Here is an 18,779-nt window from a genome sequence, read left to right on the forward strand (position 1 = left end):
CTACTGTCCGGACTATGCATCCCTGGCTGGTTCAATTCAGTGCAAGTCATCAAAGTAAACTCAGGTAATTACAAAAAATGTTAATAGTTAATTATGTGTGTTTTGCAATATTGGCTCATACGTACAAATAATCCTCAATACATTTGAAAATAAATAGATGTTTTGCATTTTTGTAGTGGGTAGATCATTTTGACTCGGTCATTTTAAAAGTAGCTCGCATGCTGAAAAAGTGTGAGCACCCCTGGCGTAGACATTATTAGCAGTTGTTAACTTATTTTTACACTTACATGAAAGTTAAGAATGACCCTTAATTTGATCCCCATTATTTCTTATGAGACAAATCGCATCTCTTAAGAAGTCAACCATCTTGTTTTCGACCTTTGAGTGACAACAGAAGGAGCTATTGATTCTAAAAATAGAGAGTTCCTTACCAGAGGAAGAACATCAAGCAGAAAAATAATGAGATTGGACATTTCTGTGACAGAGGGAGCAGGACAACTGATGTCTGGGGGTGTTGGTAGATCATCATCTTTGCCACTGCTGAACAGAAATTTGGAAATTATATTTGAAAATGCATACTTCACATACAACTTGTTATTTGACACACACGCATCACTGGGAAGCTGTCTTGAGGGTTAATGAAGTATACTGAGGTATATACTGACAGTGTGCCTCACCTGAGAGAAGTACAGAAGTGCTGAGTCATGTACTCCCACAAATATTCACTGTTCATGGAGCTCACCAGCATATTCATCGTCTTTATGATCTCTGATGCATTCTTGTTCTCCTTTATCATGCTGTGGAAACGGTGGTGTATATGTTCATTTTCACTGTCTCACAAAAAAAAACAAAATCACCACAATATCCTCAGCTATTTTGCCTTTTCCACTTTTCTGACCTATACATGTAGTCATGGAAATGAAATATCCGCCAAACTGTTGCTGAAGCCAGAAGCAGCGAGCCGTCGCCGGGAAAGGTGCATTAATGTCCAACATGGAGCTTCCATGGAAGTGGAAGACACGTGTGATGACCACATTTTTAGTTAGCACACGTGGCACCCTCACGTCCGGCTTCTGAGCTCCAACGGTACTTCTGACAAAGTGTGTCCAGAATGCTCCTCCTCGGAGGAGCTCTTTGAGTTCTTACACGGTAAGTCAGGGATCTCCAGCCAGAAGCTCATGAGCGGCCAGTAGCTCCTAACCACTTTTCAATTAGCTATCCAAAGACTTTATTCATTTATTATCAATTCTTATACCTACTAAATTAGAACATGTTGTTCACAGTTGTAGTCGTTTTGGAGTGTGACCAATCACAACAGAGTGGGCGTGCCTGGAGGCGGGATGTGGATGGAATAAATTCAAACTGACCGTTTTCATCGTCGACTTTATTTATTCTCCACATTATTATTATTGTTATTATTTATTATTACTTATCTTCTTTTGTGTCTGTTATATGGGAGCCAGGCAACGACATTTCGTTGGCAATTTCACTACTGTGTTTTTGTGCAATGACAATAAAGGAAGTCTATCTATCTATCTATCTATCTATCTATCTATCTATCTATCTATCTATCTATCTATCTATCTATCTATCTATCTATCTATCTATTAACAGAAAGCACAAATCCAAGGAAATACACCGGGAATAGGTGCAGATTCTGGAAGATTTCTGTGTGGGTTATTGTGTGTAGCTGCTCTATTGGAGTCCACAACTCAATACATAGGCTTGAAAAATGAGCATAATAATGAGTAATAGTATGTAATTCCATCCAAACACGCTTTGTTGGCGCCACCCACTGGGGATTCTGGCAAGTTACCCCGTCACCATACGAGTAGCTATCGACTAAATTGAATTTATTCTAGTTTTGGAATGCTCCGCATAAGGGGGCAGAGTTCTTCCTGCGTTAGTTTTCATATTCAGGACAGGAGCAATATAATGTTTTTAGGAATTTGCTGTAAAAATGTTACTCTGTCCATGTTTTGCCCTCACCTGGCCAACTGGTTGCCTGACAGCCCTGAGCTGAGGATTGTCTCCTCCCCCAGCATGTCTTGACAATAGCTGTAGAAGGCTCGGACCACCTCCAGCAGCACATTGCTTAGGACTGCTGGACCTGGACAGAGATGCCATCCATCCAAAACCAATGAAGAAGCGACTAATTCAATGTTTTCGATGTGCTTCTGTGCCGTGCTCTGCTTACCCAACTCCGGTTTATCCAGCAGGCTGATAATAATACGAAAAGGCCTGAGGTAACCAATCACATTCTCCGGTTTGCTCTCCACATCCTTCTGTTTGAGGATGTTAATCAGACCCTGAAGCCATACAGACACCACCAGACGGGAAGAAGGATAACAGGTGAGAAACAAACATTACATAAAACACTGTGCAAACACATACAACACGTGTGACCAAAATGTGAAGTATTCTGTCCCCTCGTTTGCTTCACAAGCTGTGAACAATTGCATCCTTGTTGTCAGAAAGCAGAAGCTAAATAGAAGTAAATAGTTCAAAATGGATGCCCTGGAAGTCCTTGTTCAAAAGCTACTGGGTGAATTTTGAAAAGGGTTTCCTATATTAACTTAGCTGATAAGCAATCTGGCTGCAGGCAAAAGCATCATTTGTGTACAGATATTGCAACACTCCATTTACAGTAAATTCATTTCTACATTAGGTGTCGTTAAAAAAGATACTCAAGGGAAGTACCTGCACAATGAACCCGCTAGAGTATGTGTTGAAGTAAAACAACATGTGCTCCTCCGATGTGGTGGACAGGGTCGGATGTGGTGCCACCATTTCCCCTTTTATGTCTGTGCCTAAAATGAAAAATAAAAAAAACACTCCACAATGATGTACAGTAGCACCTTGGTTAGCGTCACTCATCCTTTGAAGAAGGTCCGACTCTAACCAAAATGAATGCTAACCGAATAATTTTTTTCTATTAGAAATAATGAAACTCAAATTAATCTATAAGAGAAAGCCAAACAGAAAATGTGTTTTTATAGTTTTGTAATCAGTCAGACAATTCTAAGCGCATACAAATGACAAAGAAAAGGGGTAAATGAACATGTAAAGGGATTTTTGCCCATCATTCACAATCCTTATATGGAACATGAACACATATTACATACATTATAACACGAAAAACAAGTTAATATGACAGAGCTGACAACGGACACATCTATTTTGACTATGAAATCCGCTGCCATTGCGATGGCTGTGTCTTCCAGCACAAGACGTGTGTTCTCAGTACCTCAGGTAAAAAAATGCTGACAGCAAACCATCATCTTGTTGAGTCTTTGTAGCAAAATTGAGAGCTAGGTATCCACTCTTCCGTCTGTGACTCGCGCTTAGCGAGGTGTCGTGTTAGTCCGCCAGATAAAAAAAAAGTTTTTCATGTTAGCTGCTACAATAATAATAATATCGCTGCATCTTGGTTAATATACAAGTCAGTTAAATGGAACACTGTTGGCATTTTTTGGTTTTTATGAGGGCTTTAGCATCAAAATAGGTATCGCCAATGATGTCCGTTGCTAGCTAGCTCATATAAACGCGTTTTCTGACACTATGCACAGAAAAGGAAAAGAAATGTGTTCATGTTTCACATAAGGATTGTGAATGATGGGCAAAAATTCCCAAAAAGTGCAGTTGAAGATTAAAGATGTGATTCTTGACCTGACTGTTCCCAAAGACGCTACGTGGCAGTGAGATCAACGCCTTCCTGTTCTTGAATTCAAGTGTTTGTCACCCCAATAACCCAAAATGGAGCCAGAGAAAATGGCAAGCATTTTGATAAAGAAGGTGAGAAACACGACTGAATCCAAGAACTAGCGACAAAAAGAGACAAAAAGTGGTGTTGAAGAGGAAGGTGTTGATCTCGCTGCCACAGCGTGTCTTTGGGAACAGTCACGTGTTCATAGAACCTCTGTTCATTCATCACTTGAAATCATTTTGAATCGGTTTATAAATGTAAAACTACGATTGTTAAACTATAAGGATGCTAACAGGCCGTTTGGTGATCAAGAAAATTAAGGACACAGCAAAATTTTGCCGTAAATTTTCGACATTAAGCGAAAAACACGCTAGCCAAAGTTCCACTGTACACATAAAAACAAACATTACAGCAAACTGAGAAAACCAGAAATTGGCCAAACATTACCATGGCTGTAGCTGAGAACATGTGACTCATCAGTAAAGTACACTGTAAAGATCAGTTACCCAGGAGCCACGCGTAGAGACGCCTGTTGAGGGACATGTCTCTGCGGAGCAATGTCAGCAAAGCCGCGGAAACCACCCCGGTCATGTCGTGTGTGCTCACCACAATACTGGTCTCTGCTGGGTCCTGAAAGCAAACAAGCTGGATGATGAGCAAAAGATGGTCAATTCCAACCAAACTAAATTGTATCGAGCGTGGAGCGGTAGATCAAGCTGCAGGGTGCGGACCACTATGGTATTTTCAAATGCAGTGCCAAGTCGTGGAGTTGATGAAAACTACATCGGGAGTTTGCCTACAACCACAACTTGTTGAAGTTTTTTCATCTGGAAAAATTTTTTTTTAGTTGGGAACTGATATTTTCCTGAAACTTACCTACGTTTCACTGCTGATTAAAAATGTGGTCACTGAAAACCCAAAAATGTGATTTGGCGTTTACCTACCAGGCATGTGGCAAACGGGAAAAAGAAGAGTAGGATCTCGAGCATGTTCCTCTGCACCAGAACGTTTGAGTCTTGCAGAGAAAGACACACAGACTTCACCTGAAGAAAGACAGAAGACGATACGTTGCAACAACCGCCTACATGGAGCGACTAATATCGGGGAAGACAAGCGCGCTCACCACCAGGTGATGGTCGTAGCCGAGCATGTGTTTCCGCTGTTGCAAGGGTAAGGTGCGGTCAAAGTGTGTGACGATAAAGACGGTGGCGGGCAGTCGAACATTGGGACTGACTAGTATGGCACCCCACAGGGCTCCATAGAAGACCTGCTGACCCACCAGCAGGGACAACTTAAGCAGCAAGGCATCAGTCCTGGACAAAGAAGACAAACGTGATGCAGTATTTCATCCATCCATCCATCTTCTATGCCGCTAATCCTCACTAGGGTTGCCGGTAGGCTGGAGCCTATCCCAGCTGTCTTTGGGTGAGAGGCGGTGTACACCCTGGACTGGTTGCCAGCCAATCACAGGGCACATATAGACAATCATTCACGCTCACATTCATACCTATGGACAATTTGGAGTGGCGTATGCTGTGTTGTATGCTAACAGAATACCTGTCATTGACCTCCAGTCCATCCTCCAAGCCTGGTAGCAGCCCCGTTATAAAGGCCTGAAGACTGGGCAGCAAAGCCCTTTGCAGCGGTAGATAGTAGCGCTCATACAGTGTCAGCAGAACAGGTTTCACTGCTGTGGCGGCGTAGCCTAACAGCGGGAACAAGCCTGAGCTAAAACACAGAAACATATGAACGACAATAAATATTTTGATTTTTTTGTAAAAAAAAAAAAAAACACAAAAAAAATCAGATTTTTTTCTTTACCTGTAAATGAACAAATCCTTGGCAAGCCATTTCGTGCCAATGATTTTAAAGATGACTTCGTAGGTCTCTAGAGCCTTTAGGTGCACCCCGCTGGGTAAGGCCGGGTGCAAGCACTGGGCCAGACGCTTGCCGATGATCAGCCTCTTGGGTAGGAGGGAATAGCGCAGGTTGCTCTGCAGGGCCTAACAGCAAGGGAGAGGAAATAATTACCAATCAATTCATACAATGTGGCCATTTGTACCGGGACTGTTGGTCAGGGGTGTCCGAAGTGCCCTTCGGGGGCAGCCCATGGCTGTTTTCTATTGGCGATGCCGAAAATTCATTCATTCATTCATTTTCTACCGCTTATCCTCACGAGGGTCGCGGGGGTGCTGGAGCCAATCCCAGCTGTCTTTGGGCGAGAGGCGGGGTCCACCCTGGACTGGTGGCCAGCCAATCCCAGGGCACATATAGACAAACAACCATTCACACTCACATTCATACCTATGGACAATTTGGAGTCACTAATTAACCTAGCATGTTTTTGGAATGTGGGAGGAAACCGGAGTACCCGGAGAAGAACATGCAAACTCCACACAGAGATGGTGGAATTGAACCCTGGTCTCCTTGATGTGAGGTCTGCGCGCTAACCACTTGACCACCGTGCAGCCCTTACATTAATATATTCTTTTTTTTTTTTTTTTTACAAATGCCATATAGCTCCGGGAAATCTAACACGGCAAGTATAGCGTACTGATTAGCATCCTGTCCACTCATTGGTCGATCAATAAAACTCCCGCTGATTGGTGCTCGTCTGTGCGGCAAGGATGAAAAGTTGATAATTTTTCAGCTTAGTGGTATGCGTGTATGGATGCACAAACCTTCACGCGCACAAAGTTTGCGTGTCGCTTGGCTTGACGGTGACACGCGATGGACGCTATCCTGCAGGTTCCCTTTAAAATGGAGTCGAGGCGATGTCACCTCTGCTGTGTGGCACCCTTACAGTCTTATTTATTTCTAATATGTCTTCATATCTGTCATTATGGCAACCATATTGGTTAATAGGGGTGTACAGGTGACTATAGGGGTGTTATGTCATATATAGCGCTTTAAATGGAATTGACCCTTGGTCTCCTAGCTGTGAGGTCTGCGTGCTAACCACCGCCGTGCAGCCCGCTGAACATTCTAAAAATAGAATTTAATAAGAAAATTTAAAAGCCAAAAACAAAAGCAAAAAATATACAAAAATAAAAAAGTCATGAGGAGAAGTAAAAATTTAATGAGAATGTTGGAATATTACGATCTCGTTCCTCCCCCAAATTGTATAATATGGTGTATATGTATGGATGGATGAAAATGAAATCTGAAATTTCCCCTTGTGGAACTAATAAAGGCATATCTCTCTCTCTCTCTCTCTCTCTCTCATGAGAGTCCGGGTGAGTCTTCCTGAGGTGTGATATTTGATCAGGAGACTCCTTACTCACCCTTGCAGCGCTTTACACTCATATTGCATATTGCATATTAACGATCCAAAGACAAAACTCTGGGCATACTGAGCATGGACATGGATCGGATCTCCCTTCTCATTTTTGGGTTGTTTTTACGATATATGTACACAGGGCGGACTCTTACAGCTAGTGATGATGCTCATAAACTCTGTTACTGTTTCAACATCATAAAAAGTCCCTTTTGCATAGAGGGTCACTTTTAAGAATATACGATGCTACATTACATAGTAAATAGGATTGAACAGAAAGTATTTTCTGGTTTATAAAGCGTCAGCATCATGTCTGTCATGCCTCACGTTCTTGGTACCTTGTTGAGCTTGCCCAAAGAGGAGATGAGGTCCGCCCATTCACTGGAAGATTCAAAGTTTCGCAGCGCCTTCTCAATGACGGAGGCGTAGTTACGATATCGGTAGTCGTTCTGCAGCTCGATCTCCTCGGGATCCATGACGCAAATCAGTCGGGTGGTAGCATGGTCTCACAAATCAGTCTGCAAAACAAGAGAGTTTGGAGTTAGGAGGGGTTCAACTTTGCCATGCTCACGTGCCTCCGCGGCTTGTTGTCTTGTGTGGTGAATAGAATTAGGCAACGCATGCGAGAGAGTGTGCAGATAAAGGCTGGCGACAAGATTAGAGAAAGGGGGGGGGGGCACATCTGGACTCTCTGAGGCTTAGCAGAGATAAGCTTTGCAAGAAGAGGAGGGAGTACATGTTGCTTCATTTCTGAAATTGTTTGTCATTGATGGACATGTTTAAAGGGGAACTATTATGTTTTTTCCACGTTTCTAACCTATAAATGTTGCTACGATGCGCATTTGGAAGTGTGCCCTGAAAGAATTACATGCTTAAATTTTACAGACATTGATTTCTACTGATGCCAATGCCATCCGGACTTCCTGGTACGGGCTGCAGATTGCCTGCACTCAGTCAACGCGGACCTACTTATACGGAAGTCCTCGGGAGCGCTTGTCGCTGTGACAAATCACAGCGGCGTGGGTATACCTAGATGAGGCTCGGGGGTGGAGTACATTAAACAGACCATTTGGGTCGGAAGTAGGAAGTCCACGGAAAGAGGCGCAGATTCTGGAAGATCTAGAAAGCTTTCTGTGCAGGTTATTGTGTGTCGCTGCTCTACTGGAGTCCCCAAGTCAATACAAAGCGCCGAAAATTAGCATTAGCAAAATTAGCAACACGCTCCCTTTAATATACTTTAAAATCTGAAGGGGTCCCCAACCTATCCATGGGTGGGGCTGAACAGGGTGGTGGAAAACATTAAAAAATACACAATTTTTTAAAATAGTTTTGTAAATACTATTTTTTTATTTATTTAAAGTATCCGTGGCTAATACTTAGTATTTACCTAATCCGCTCTGCATGTTCCTTTATTAACGCGACACCAGTTTTTCCTGTTCTTTGTATCTTAGAATCAAGCACTAAAACTACTTGGTTGTAGTGTATTTGGGAATGGTTTGTACTTGTATTTGGGAAGAGTTTTTTGTGCAATCATTGGTAACACATGCTGTTGCATATAGTTCCTTTAATCTGTGTATTGGGAATATTTTTCAATGTCAAAAGTGAATTTTCTCACATCATATCATAGCAACCCGCAGCCGACAACAAAATGATGTGTTTGACACACTATTGCATCGCTATTGGTGTGTGTTTCTCTCAATGCTCCGGCATACATTTGTGCACACTGACAGCTATAAAGCAGATGAGTGTCTGGACACCCACAGTGTACCCTGGTCACATGACTTCACCCTATGCCTTGCCCACCACTACACTTGTTCACAGCATTATGAGACAGCTTTTGCTCCAATAGCTGCATAAGTCGTTTAGTCTCTTATGTAACTTACACGCTGGGATAAAATCCGAGCTAAGTTATTTGTGCATATTTAGCGTAAGCACAGGCAAAACGTGACTTTGCCTCAGATAACAATAATGCACATTGTATGTGGACATTTTAAACAAGACAGCTAGCTAAGCTAGCTAGCTTAGTATCAGGTGCATCAATAAAATGACTCACCAAACGGAAAACAAGCGCCAAGACGCGCACCAGCTCACTCATTTCGAAGAACAAGGAGAGGTATAAAACATCGTTGCATCCTTCACGTCAATGCGGTTGAAAATAGACGGGCAGCAGATATGAGGCGTTTCTTCTATTGTACAAATTGAGCGCATCAAAACAAAGTGTTCATGAAGTGCTGCTATCATGACAGTCATTATGGGGCGGTATCCTCCAACTCAGCTGATACACAGCGGATGGACGGACTGGTTCATTTCCGGATTCAGTAAGGGGAGTGTGTGGAGCTTGTCATTAGTAGAAGATGGGTTTTTGTCTTAAACACAAACAAAAAATGAATACACAAAATAATTAACCACATACTGGGTAAGCCGTAGACCACTTTCATTCAATTAAAGTATAAATGACAATGAATATATTCTTCAGAACCTCCCCCCGTAGATGGTATATTCCAGGATGTGCAGTGTTTACAAAGATCTCACCTCGCTGTTAGATATTTGTGAGCACATCACTGTTCTTAAACACATTTTAAGTTAACTTTTAGCTTTCGTCACCTGTCCTACAGCTATATTCCCACCGATGTATATTTCTTATCCTTTTAGCCAGAAATTACAAAATGTATTGGATATGATACGTGTAAGTGCACATAAGACATTCAGGTTAAATGCAGCGTGTCAAACTGACAATATAAAGAAACTATAGAGAATAAAAGTCTTACACGAAAGCATCAAAATAAAGTAATTATATCACGAACATTGACGGTTACAAACAATGAAATACTATCACTATCGTCTGAAACTAAAAGCATACAATAACTATTTTATTAATAGTATTAATAATATTAATAGCGCCCAAAACGCTGTGACCAGTTGAATCCTCCAGTCCAGTTGGTGGCGCTAATGCATTTTAAACGTTAAGTCTGTCAACCGGAAAGGACAGGAAGAAGATGTGGCGGCACCTTTAACAGCAGGGTGCATCGCTATTGAGCCGTAAAGGTTTCGATTATTTTTTTAAATAAGTAATTCTTACATTTCGGGTTGTCACAGACGACGTCAAGATTGTCCAAGTGTGGAGAAACGATGCTTGAGGCTTTGTGATTAGCGGCTGCCGCCATATTTGTTACGTCTTTATAGTCCACTCGTCACCACTTTGTGACTGTGGTCAATTTACGTGACTATTCGCGAAAGTAGAGCTTTAAATAAACGATTGTAAATCGTGTAAATCTTTCCTGCTAGCAAGCCTTAAAATTGATGTGTTACTTTTGGGAATTACCTAGTACACTGTATTAGTCCTCAAATAAAATCACCACTTGGGAATTAATACCACACGTATGTTCTATTCAGTCACATGTGTTATGTAATATTCATATTCATTTTGCTGTCTTTCCAGGCCAAGATGCCCCGTAAAGGAAAACGTTCTCTTGCCGCAAAGCGTCGGTGGAAACAGAACAGGCTGCAGGTACCTGATACAGAACCCTGTTTTTTTTAAAGAAGCCTCAAACAAAGAAATAAAAATGATCATGTGTTTTTTATTATTTCTCAGTTACCTGGCTCTGCAACCCAATGTGGCGCTGATGATGCTCAACAAAAGCAGCAGGGTACCTTTGGGAAAGACTATATCATCAGCTTGAAAACCAATAAAATCACACAGTTGTCACGTTTGAGCAAAACGAGACGGGCAAAAGAAATAATGAGGGCACGGAGACATAAGGCGCTGCAGCAGCTGAGGGCTTGTAGTGAAAGCATTAAAGACTCTAATGCTCCAGCTACTAAGGTATGTTACCACGGTACAGAAAGTATTGACAGTATGAGGGATGGCCATTTGACTACATTTTGACCTTTGGGAAAATTAGTTCATGGCAAAGGTTTAGTTCAATTCAACATGTTCGAAAAGACGAAAGAAAGCAAAATTAGTATTGAGCGGTTGTGTAGGCGACTTTCAGCACCACCCTGCACCGTATCATTCGGCATAGGATATTATCTCAATTGGGTTTTTGCAACAGGAACCATTTCTATCATCTACTTGTTGAATTACGGATCGGCAGTGATATTTCCTGTGATGAACCATTATACAAGTGTAAAAAATAAGTTAACCACTATGTAATAATACTGTTGGGAGAATTCCTGCAAGAGAATCAGCTTTGGGACTCCCACCTTAACATTTGAGTGTAAAAATAAGTGAACCTGTTCAGACTTGACCATGGTGTGAACATGGAAAGATTGCGTTATATGCCCGGGAAGTGAGTCTCTTCACAAAGACCAGGGGTGTCATACTCGATCACACAGGGGGCCGGTTCATCTTTTAGATGCTCACTGAGATGATCTTTCCCAAGTTTAGGACATTGAATGGACGTTTTTGTGAATTCCTCTTGTATATTACTGAAGTGTCTCTATTTTATTTTTGTTGACAGGCCGACCATTCCGCGTCTCCAGCTTGCGGGGAGTCCAGTAACAGTTGTCTTTCAGCGATTTCAGATGTGCACTCTATGTCAAATGCTCACTGTGATGACACCATTCCTGTAAAAACTGCTGGAGGAAAGGCTTTTGCAGGGTCACCAGGGATGGCCAGCAACATCACCCAGACAGAAACATCAAGAGTGACAGAGGAAGCTCCTAAGTAGAACCAAAGACTGAAGTTCCTCAATCTACTATGGAGAAATAACCACTTGTTTGTCATATTGTTTGTCAGACATATTTGAAATGCTAGGAAGGATCTGTTTCTGAATGTTCTGAACGGCTGTGTCTATGCTAAGAGTTATAGGGAGCTATAAAATGAATGCCAGAACTTTGGGGAAAAAAACCACTTGAATAAAAAAAAGAACTCATAGCAGCTGTTCCAATATAATTGTAATGTAAGGTGCAGGAGTGTGGAGCGAGTCGTCTGAATCGGGTACCACGGGTACGCTTTTCGTTAACTCGTTCACTTCCTCAACAGCTTCTAACGATGCCATAACTGAAGGGACACCAAGTCAAGTACATGTGCGTGCCTTCTGTGACTCGTGTGATTCGAATGCCCCATTAACTTCAATAAGTGACTCATAAGAACTCGGGTCAGTAAAAGTAAGTTAGTTTCCATCACAACTCTGTGGTTCATTGCTATTTGTCAATTTCCATTAGTCACCGCCTCTTTCGCATTTTCATCCAATCACCAAAGGGCATGGACTGAGCGTACGCCTTTTCATAGTTTGTCGCCGCCTTTTCCGTAATTTGGTCCAATCGCCGCAAAGGTCTCCACCGGAAGTTTTGAACTAACCCAAACGCGGGAATTCGCTTACTTTTTTTCATCCGGACAACAGAGAAGGTGAAAATGTCCGATTTCCTAAATAACCTTACTGCAACGTAATCTATGTTAATTTGTTGCGCGTAGGCGAATCCTAACAGACTTATACATCAATTCACTTGCTTGCTTTTTGTAAACGTACGCGACTTTTCTCGCTATAGCGACCGTCGGATTACAGAAGGTGTCCTTACTAATCGACGCTTGAAACGGAACTAAACTAACAAAAACAACTTCACTTCCAGGTTGGTGTTGAACAAAGATGAAGGTTGTAACATGTGAGATCGCCTGGCACAACAAAGAGCCCGTCTACAGTTTGGACTTTCAGCACAGCTCTGATGGACGCACACATCGACTGGCCACAGCTGGAGTGGACACCACAGTCAGGGTGGGTGGACGGTGCAGACCAAGTACAGTACAGATACATCTACTGAACTCAAACATTGTAAAATTGCTGCCATGGACATTTTTTTCAGATTTGTATATGATTTATTTCATGTCAATGCAGCTATGGCGAGTCGACATGGGCCCAGATGGGAAAGCAGTGGTGGAGTTTCTGTCGAATCTAACCAGACACACAAAGGCGGTCAATGTAGTGCGTTTTAGCCCCACTGGAGAGCTTCTCGCCTCAGGAGGAGATGGTATGTTTTATGATATGTGATATGCATAAAAAAATCACCTTTGTCACTGTTCACAACATAAACAGCCAAGAAGGCTGTTAAAAACGCCACTTTTTTATTGCATCTCTGAGTGGTGTTAGCATGTGACCTTTTATTTCAACATTCCATCTTGTGGTACAGATGCATCCATTCTACTATGGAAGCTCAATGACAACAAGGAGCCTGAACAGGCTCCTGTGTTCCAGGACGACGAAGACGCTCAACTCAACAAAGAAAGCTGGACCGTCATCAAGACACTGAGGTAGACCGCCGCATCAATGGGTTTCAAAACTGTGGAGCTGTGGCACGAATGCAAAAAGGTCCGAGTTGTTGACATCTTGTTTTTTAGGGGCCACATTGAGGACGTGTATGACATCTGCTGGACCCATGATGGAAATTTCATGGTGTCTGGTTCTGTGGATAACACCGCGATTATGTGGGACATCAACAAAGGTTTGCTGAGAAAACATTAGAACAGGTTATATTAAATTATTTTCACGGAGGGCCACATGGTAAAAAATGAAAGCATATTTTCTAAAGGTATGATAAGTAGTTGTGTATATATTATGAAATAATATGTCTGTTTGAGCATGAAAATGAATTACTTACATTGATGAAATTTATTTGGATTTCATGCAAACGTGTGTTTTATTTTCTCACCATTTCCCGCACACATCTTTGTAAATTTTCTGATATTATGACTCAATTCCAATAATATTTTGAATTTAATCCCATTTTAGTATAAATTTCCCCCCACCCAACTTTCCAAAATGTACAACTTTATTTTGTTTGAGACTTAAAAAAATATATTTTTTGAAAACAAAAAAAATGTAATAGTTAGATAATTTTCTCTTAAAGTTGCAACACTTTTTCCTCTTAATATTTTGATTTTATTCTTCTAAAATTACAGCTGTTTTTTTCTTGTTAAATTATATTTTAAGAATGCGCCACGGGCCAATAAAAAACAGCAGCGGCCCACAAATGGCCTCCCGGTCGCACTTTGGGCACCTGTGCATGAAGTCCAAATATAGCTTTCATTTGCATTTTTTGCTTTCTTCTTAGGACAGAAACTGTGCATCCTGAATGACCACAAGAGCTACGTGCAGGGTGTGACCTGGGATCCACTGGGGCAATATGTTGCCACTCTCAGTTGCGACAGGTACACGTGCCATTACCCGCAGTTGTATTTAAATGTATAACCCACGCAGTTTAATTGACAGATGTACTGTGTATGTATTTTGATATTACTCCTTTTCAGAGTAATGCGTGTGTACAGCACACACACCAAGAAGAAGGCCTTTTGTGTCAGCAAAATGAGCTCAGGGTCCCCTGCAGACGGAGAGGTCAGTATGGGTCCTATTCAGTCTTGAACTGACCACAGCAGAAAACTTGATATCGTTGAATGTAACATTTGAAGATGATAAACGGAAACGTTTGGGTTTGTTTCTCTGTAGGTCAAGCAGCACCGTATCTTCCATGACGACAGCATGAGGTCGTTCTTTCGTCGCCTTTCCTTCACACCAGACGGATCCTTCCTGCTTGCTCCAGGTACACCCACAGCTTGTCTTACGTGCAGTCCTTTTGCTGATTTACAACCGAACTTTCTCTGATCTCTCAGCGGGGTGTGTGGAGGCTGGAGAAAATATTATAAATACTACCTACATTTTTTCCAGGAACAGCCTCAAGAGGTAAGATTTGGCAATATCAGCATCATAAAAGCAGGGGTGTCCAAAGGAAAAAAAAATTCATATGTGGGGGGTGGGGAATTTTTTAAAGATAAAAAGATGCTAAAACCAATCAAATGTAGGCAAATATGTGCTAAGCTATCACAACTAAACATTTAAAGGGGACCTATCATGTATGCTTTTTCCACTTTTCTGACCTTCTGACCGTTTATCAACTCAGAGAAAGTTGGGTTCGCAGCTAGCGGCACAACACTGGAAGTCCTTCTAAGCACTCGGGAGTGTGACCAACCACAGCAAAGTGGGCGGGCCGTGGGTGGAATACATTAAAACAGACCGTTTTCACGGGAAGCGGAAAATCCAAAGAAATACAGCTGAATAGGAGCAGATTCTGGAAGCTCTAGATAGTTTGTGTTTGTTATTGTGTGTAGCTGCTCTATAGGAGTCCACAACTCAATACATAGGGATGAAAATCAGCATAATAGGCCCCCTTTAAGCTTTGTGTCATCGGCGACAATGACTTATTTTTATTTTTATAATAGGCAGGGGGCTACAAGAACGGCACCGGGGCCATACTTTGGATACCCCTGCCATAAAGATTCTTCTTAAGCCGTTAATTGAATTTCTTCCTGTCTCTAAGGCCGGTAGCCCACTTGCCATGTCCAACGAAAGCAACACTGGCCGTGCGTTGCTGCCCCGTCTACTTTGAGCTGAGAACCAAGAAGGGAGATGGTAGGACCACAGCTTTAAACATGTAAACCTGTATTTGTTATGTCTTCATTTTGTATCCACCTTCCATCACAGACGACTCCATCCAGCCCAATTTATTCCACTTGCCGTACCGTATGGTGTTTGCGGTGGCATCCGAGGACTCCATCTTCCTGTACGATACGCAGCAGACATTCCCGTTTGGTCTGGTGTCCAACATTCACTATCACACACTCAGTGACCTCACATGGTAAGAGAACAAGCCTCTCCCTTTGGGGACCTTCCAGGACCTTGGGAGGTCCCAGAAGAATAAGCCGATGGAGCACTTTAGTTGGAAATTATTAGAAAAGCAGAAAGTGTGAGCGTATCAATGAAATAGGGGAAATTGTCATCTTTCTGTCTTGCCTAGGTCTCGAGATGGTTCCTTCCTGGCCGTGTCCTCCACAGATGGATACTGCTCTTTCCTGTCCTTCTCTCCCGGGGAACTGGGCACGCCACTGAAGGAGCCGCCCCCACTGGAGATCTTTACCCCAAGCAATGGCGCTGAAAAGAAGGGCAAAAAGACTCCACAAGGCAGGACTTCGTCTCCTGTTTCCCAGCCGCCGAGCACGGCCTCCACTCCCACGTCCCACGCCAACCTCTCCTCTGCAACGACGCCTGACGAGAAGAAGCCTGGCGTAAAGGCCAAGCCCCGAAAGATCACCCTCAACACCCTGGAAGCCTGGGGGAAGCCCACGACTCCGAAAAGCACGGCCTCCTCCACACCTCAGACGCCGACATCCGGAAGCACGAGCGCACCTTCGACCCCTCAGCCTCGTGTCAACCCCCCCACCCCGAATTCCTCGAAAAAGCAGCCTCGTCTCACCCCACTCACTCCCACTACGCCCAAAGTCCTCAACTCCACCGGGTCTCCTGGGCCCACTACTCCTAAAGGTGCATCGGCTGCTAAAGGGCCCACTCCGAGGTAAATATAACAGCACTCGCTGCTGTAGTGCTCATGTGCAGTGGTGTCAAACTGCACCGCATCATATTATGAGACATTTCTGGTATTTTTTATTTTTTTTAATACGTGTACCTCACCGGTATCTTAGACTCTGGATTTTTTGTTGAGTTTCTTTAACTTCTTTTCTTTAACCATAAATGCAAACGAGTGACTGTAAAATGTATCAAGTGGATCATCCAAGTTAACACAAGCTGTTTGTTTTTGTTGCCGTTCACATGCTCAGCTAAGAACAAAGCCTCGTCTGGCTTTAGGGGTTCGTTGGACCCCCTGCGGGTGATAAAATAATCACTGGGACAGACAATGGACAGCCTGTGAAAGCTTTTGTATTTAAATCTGTAACTTGAATCCGGTCTTTCCTTGACTGACCCAGACTCGTTTCACTCCAGCGGACCACAACCGAACGAGACTGGATTTGATTGGTATCGATGAACTCTCTGCAGCTCATTTATTTTTCTTTTGCTCCCCCAGGCGAGTTTCTTTAACTCCGGTTGGATCGCATACGGCCAGCTCGCTCTTCAGCGCTCCAGCATCCACTGAGAAGGCCAAACATGGTCAGTCGGGGTTGGGGTTGCTCCATTTATTAGAAAGGGTCGGGATTTGAATACTTTCTGTGAAGTTCTTTTGATATTGGTTGGGTGTACTTGTCTATGTGCGGACCGGGGGCCATTTACAGCACATTCTAAAAATACGATTACAGTCATCACTTGTCTATGGCGGTAAATTGGTTCCAGGCATGACACAGGCATGTTTATTTGTAAATATGACTTTCATAGTTAGAACATAGAAAACCTGTTTATGACTTTCTAAATACAGTTTTTACAATGTGTTACACCTCTAAACATAAAATAACACCCTTTAAACTTGTATTATGCAATATTTAATAATACAAAATAAGCCTGGTGGCTATTGGCTATAGTCAGGGCGGGGGCTGGACTGTCAGATAGGCAGCGAGGATTTTCAATATTAGTGCAGACATGCCAACATGTATGAATTTGTCATAATTGGCATGCAATTTCACCGAAAATAACACTGCATCATGTAACGTGACTGACTTTATTAGCAAGCAGAGAACATTCACACAGGAGCTGCTGTCGGAAGCTCTTTACACTGCTAACAGTCCGCTCGACCCGCGTAGATACACAAACCCTGAAACGAAATCTTCACGCTTGCGCAAACATGTCACCATGTTAATAAAAGTGGGTACTCTTCCTTGGCCTATCCCTCACTTCTCCAAGTTTCATGAAATTACAAAATGTGCTTGAACACACCATCACAGTCGCTCTCATCTCACCATTTTCATTCCTCCTCCAGGACGTCCTTCTCCTCCAACCGATCCGCTCTGCCAGCCTCCAGAGTCCAAGCGTCCCAAGACGGGTGACGACGTCACAGCGGCAAGCAGCACTAACGAAACTTTAGCGTGATGGTGATGTACGGTACGCCGGAGCGTGACGTCATTGGGGAAATTGCATGGTGTGTTCCCGAGTTCCCGATCAGGGGTGTCCAAAGTTTTTCCACTGAGGTCCACGTACCAAAAAATGTGGCCCTCAGCTTGCACTTTGCACACCCCTCCATTACACACACAAATGTTGTTGCAATTTCTTTCATTTAATGACTTTAGTATTTTTTTTCTATATTTTACATTTGAAATAAGTGTGATGTTTTCATCTTTTAAGTACACGAATTGTAAAATCCTACTATAAAAGAAATAAACAAGCGCCTGGTGCTTTTGTGAACTTTTTTTTTTCTTCAGACTTATTTGGCTGAGTACTGTGGACCAGCAGTTTCCATAAATGAAAGTGTCAAGCATATATATATATATTTACTAGAATGTACATTATATCAAGGGTTTCCCCACTGAGGGACGAATAAAGGCATATCTTAATCTTAGTTTGGCTCAGTATTTATCATTTATCATGCAAAGGGGTAACTATGATAGTTTTCACCTTTTTATAAAACACAAAAAGGCCAGTTTATTGTAGGTCAAGATATACTAAGCAGTTAAATATATTCAAAGACAAAAACCGACTAAATACGGCTCATATATTAGTGATTTTTTAAATATTCTTTCAACATGTTTTTTTTTTCTTGCAAATTTTTTGTGTGGCCCTATTCTAACTTTGTGATATTCTGTTTTGAATTGTGTCACTCGCCAATAAAACACAAATGGGCCCAGCTTTGGACACCACTGTCAGTGATTAACAGGTTTATATGCGATACGTGTTGGAATACATACATAAAACCTTTCGAATGGAATGATTGAAAGTCCAGTGTTTGCCAACCTTACTGATAGCTCAATCTATTTCCAATAGTGATTGCTAGAGGTTTTTGTATTTAAAAAAATCATATTAAAAAGCAATTCGCCACAAATATAGTGATGACAATTCATAAGACATATTGAATGCAAAGTAACACTAAAAA

The 18,779-nt window shown here is 42.3% G+C and overlaps 2 protein-coding genes across 4 annotated transcripts in view; one reads left to right on the plus strand and one right to left on the minus strand.

Annotated features, from left to right (window-relative positions):
* dop1b (DOP1 leucine zipper like protein B) overlaps nt 1–9,245 on the minus strand; it is a 28,267-nt gene extending 19,022 nt beyond the window's left edge. The window contains exons 1-12 of one of the 2 annotated variants that reach the window (XM_058081476.1): nt 9,037–9,245; nt 7,322–7,501; nt 5,528–5,709; nt 5,264–5,434; nt 4,830–5,019; nt 4,651–4,749; nt 4,213–4,336; nt 2,701–2,810; nt 2,198–2,309; nt 1,990–2,110; nt 678–797; nt 432–537 (exon numbers count right to left, since the gene is read on the minus strand). In XM_058081476.1, the coding sequence (XP_057937459.1) occupies nt 432–537; nt 678–797; nt 1,990–2,110; nt 2,198–2,309; nt 2,701–2,810; nt 4,213–4,336; nt 4,651–4,749; nt 4,830–5,019; nt 5,264–5,434; nt 5,528–5,709; nt 7,322–7,459 (1,473 nt within the window). In that variant the 5' untranslated portion in view covers nt 7,460–7,501; nt 9,037–9,245. Of the gene's footprint in view, nt 1–431; nt 541–677; nt 798–1,989; nt 2,111–2,197; nt 2,310–2,700; nt 2,811–4,212; nt 4,337–4,650; nt 4,750–4,829; nt 5,020–5,263; nt 5,435–5,527; nt 5,710–7,321; nt 7,502–9,036 lie in introns of both variants that reach the window. The other variant, XM_058081475.1, reaches the window with a different exon arrangement.
* A 685-nt stretch (nt 9,246–9,930) lies between these two features.
* chaf1b (chromatin assembly factor 1, subunit B) lies at nt 9,931–18,098 on the plus strand. 2 transcript variants are annotated; one of them, XM_058081478.1, is made up of 17 exons: nt 9,931–10,028; nt 10,423–10,491; nt 10,576–10,806; nt 11,444–12,333; nt 12,555–12,697; nt 12,818–12,950; nt 13,110–13,230; nt 13,318–13,421; nt 14,031–14,127; nt 14,227–14,311; nt 14,423–14,516; nt 14,587–14,656; nt 15,291–15,382; nt 15,455–15,608; nt 15,768–16,322; nt 16,830–16,912; nt 17,673–18,098. In XM_058081478.1, exons 5-17 carry the CDS (start codon nt 12,572–12,574, stop codon nt 17,780–17,782), a joined length of 1,824 nt encoding a protein of 607 aa, XP_057937461.1. In that variant the 5' UTR covers nt 9,931–10,028; nt 10,423–10,491; nt 10,576–10,806; nt 11,444–12,333; nt 12,555–12,571; the 3' UTR covers nt 17,783–18,098. The 2 variants fall into 2 exon arrangements, with proteins under 2 accessions (XP_057937461.1, XP_057937462.1); XM_058081479.1 differs by lacking the exon at nt 9,931–10,028 and adding an exon at nt 10,053–10,361.
* Nucleotides 18,099–18,779: the final 681 nt, after the last annotated feature.

The sequence above is a fragment of the Doryrhamphus excisus genome, chromosome 9 (assembly GCF_030265055.1).
Source record: "Doryrhamphus excisus isolate RoL2022-K1 chromosome 9, RoL_Dexc_1.0, whole genome shotgun sequence".
Classification (NCBI taxonomy): domain Eukaryota; kingdom Metazoa; phylum Chordata; class Actinopteri; order Syngnathiformes; family Syngnathidae; genus Doryrhamphus; species Doryrhamphus excisus.

What these genes read in the sequence shown, in the direction of transcription:
- chaf1b (XM_058081478.1), top strand. Translation starts at nt 12,572, where the DNA reads ATGAAGGTTGTAACATGTGAGATCGCCTGGCACAACAAAGAGCCCGTC. An exon ending in TCTCGCCTCAGGAGGAGATG is followed by an intron (nt 12,951 to 13,109) that starts GTATGTTTTATG and finishes CTTGTGGTACAG; the next exon opens with ATGCATCCATTCTACTATGG. An exon ending in GGTCCCCTGCAGACGGAGAG is followed by an intron (nt 14,312 to 14,422) that starts GTCAGTATGGGT and finishes GTTTCTCTGTAG; the next exon opens with GTCAAGCAGCACCGTATCTT.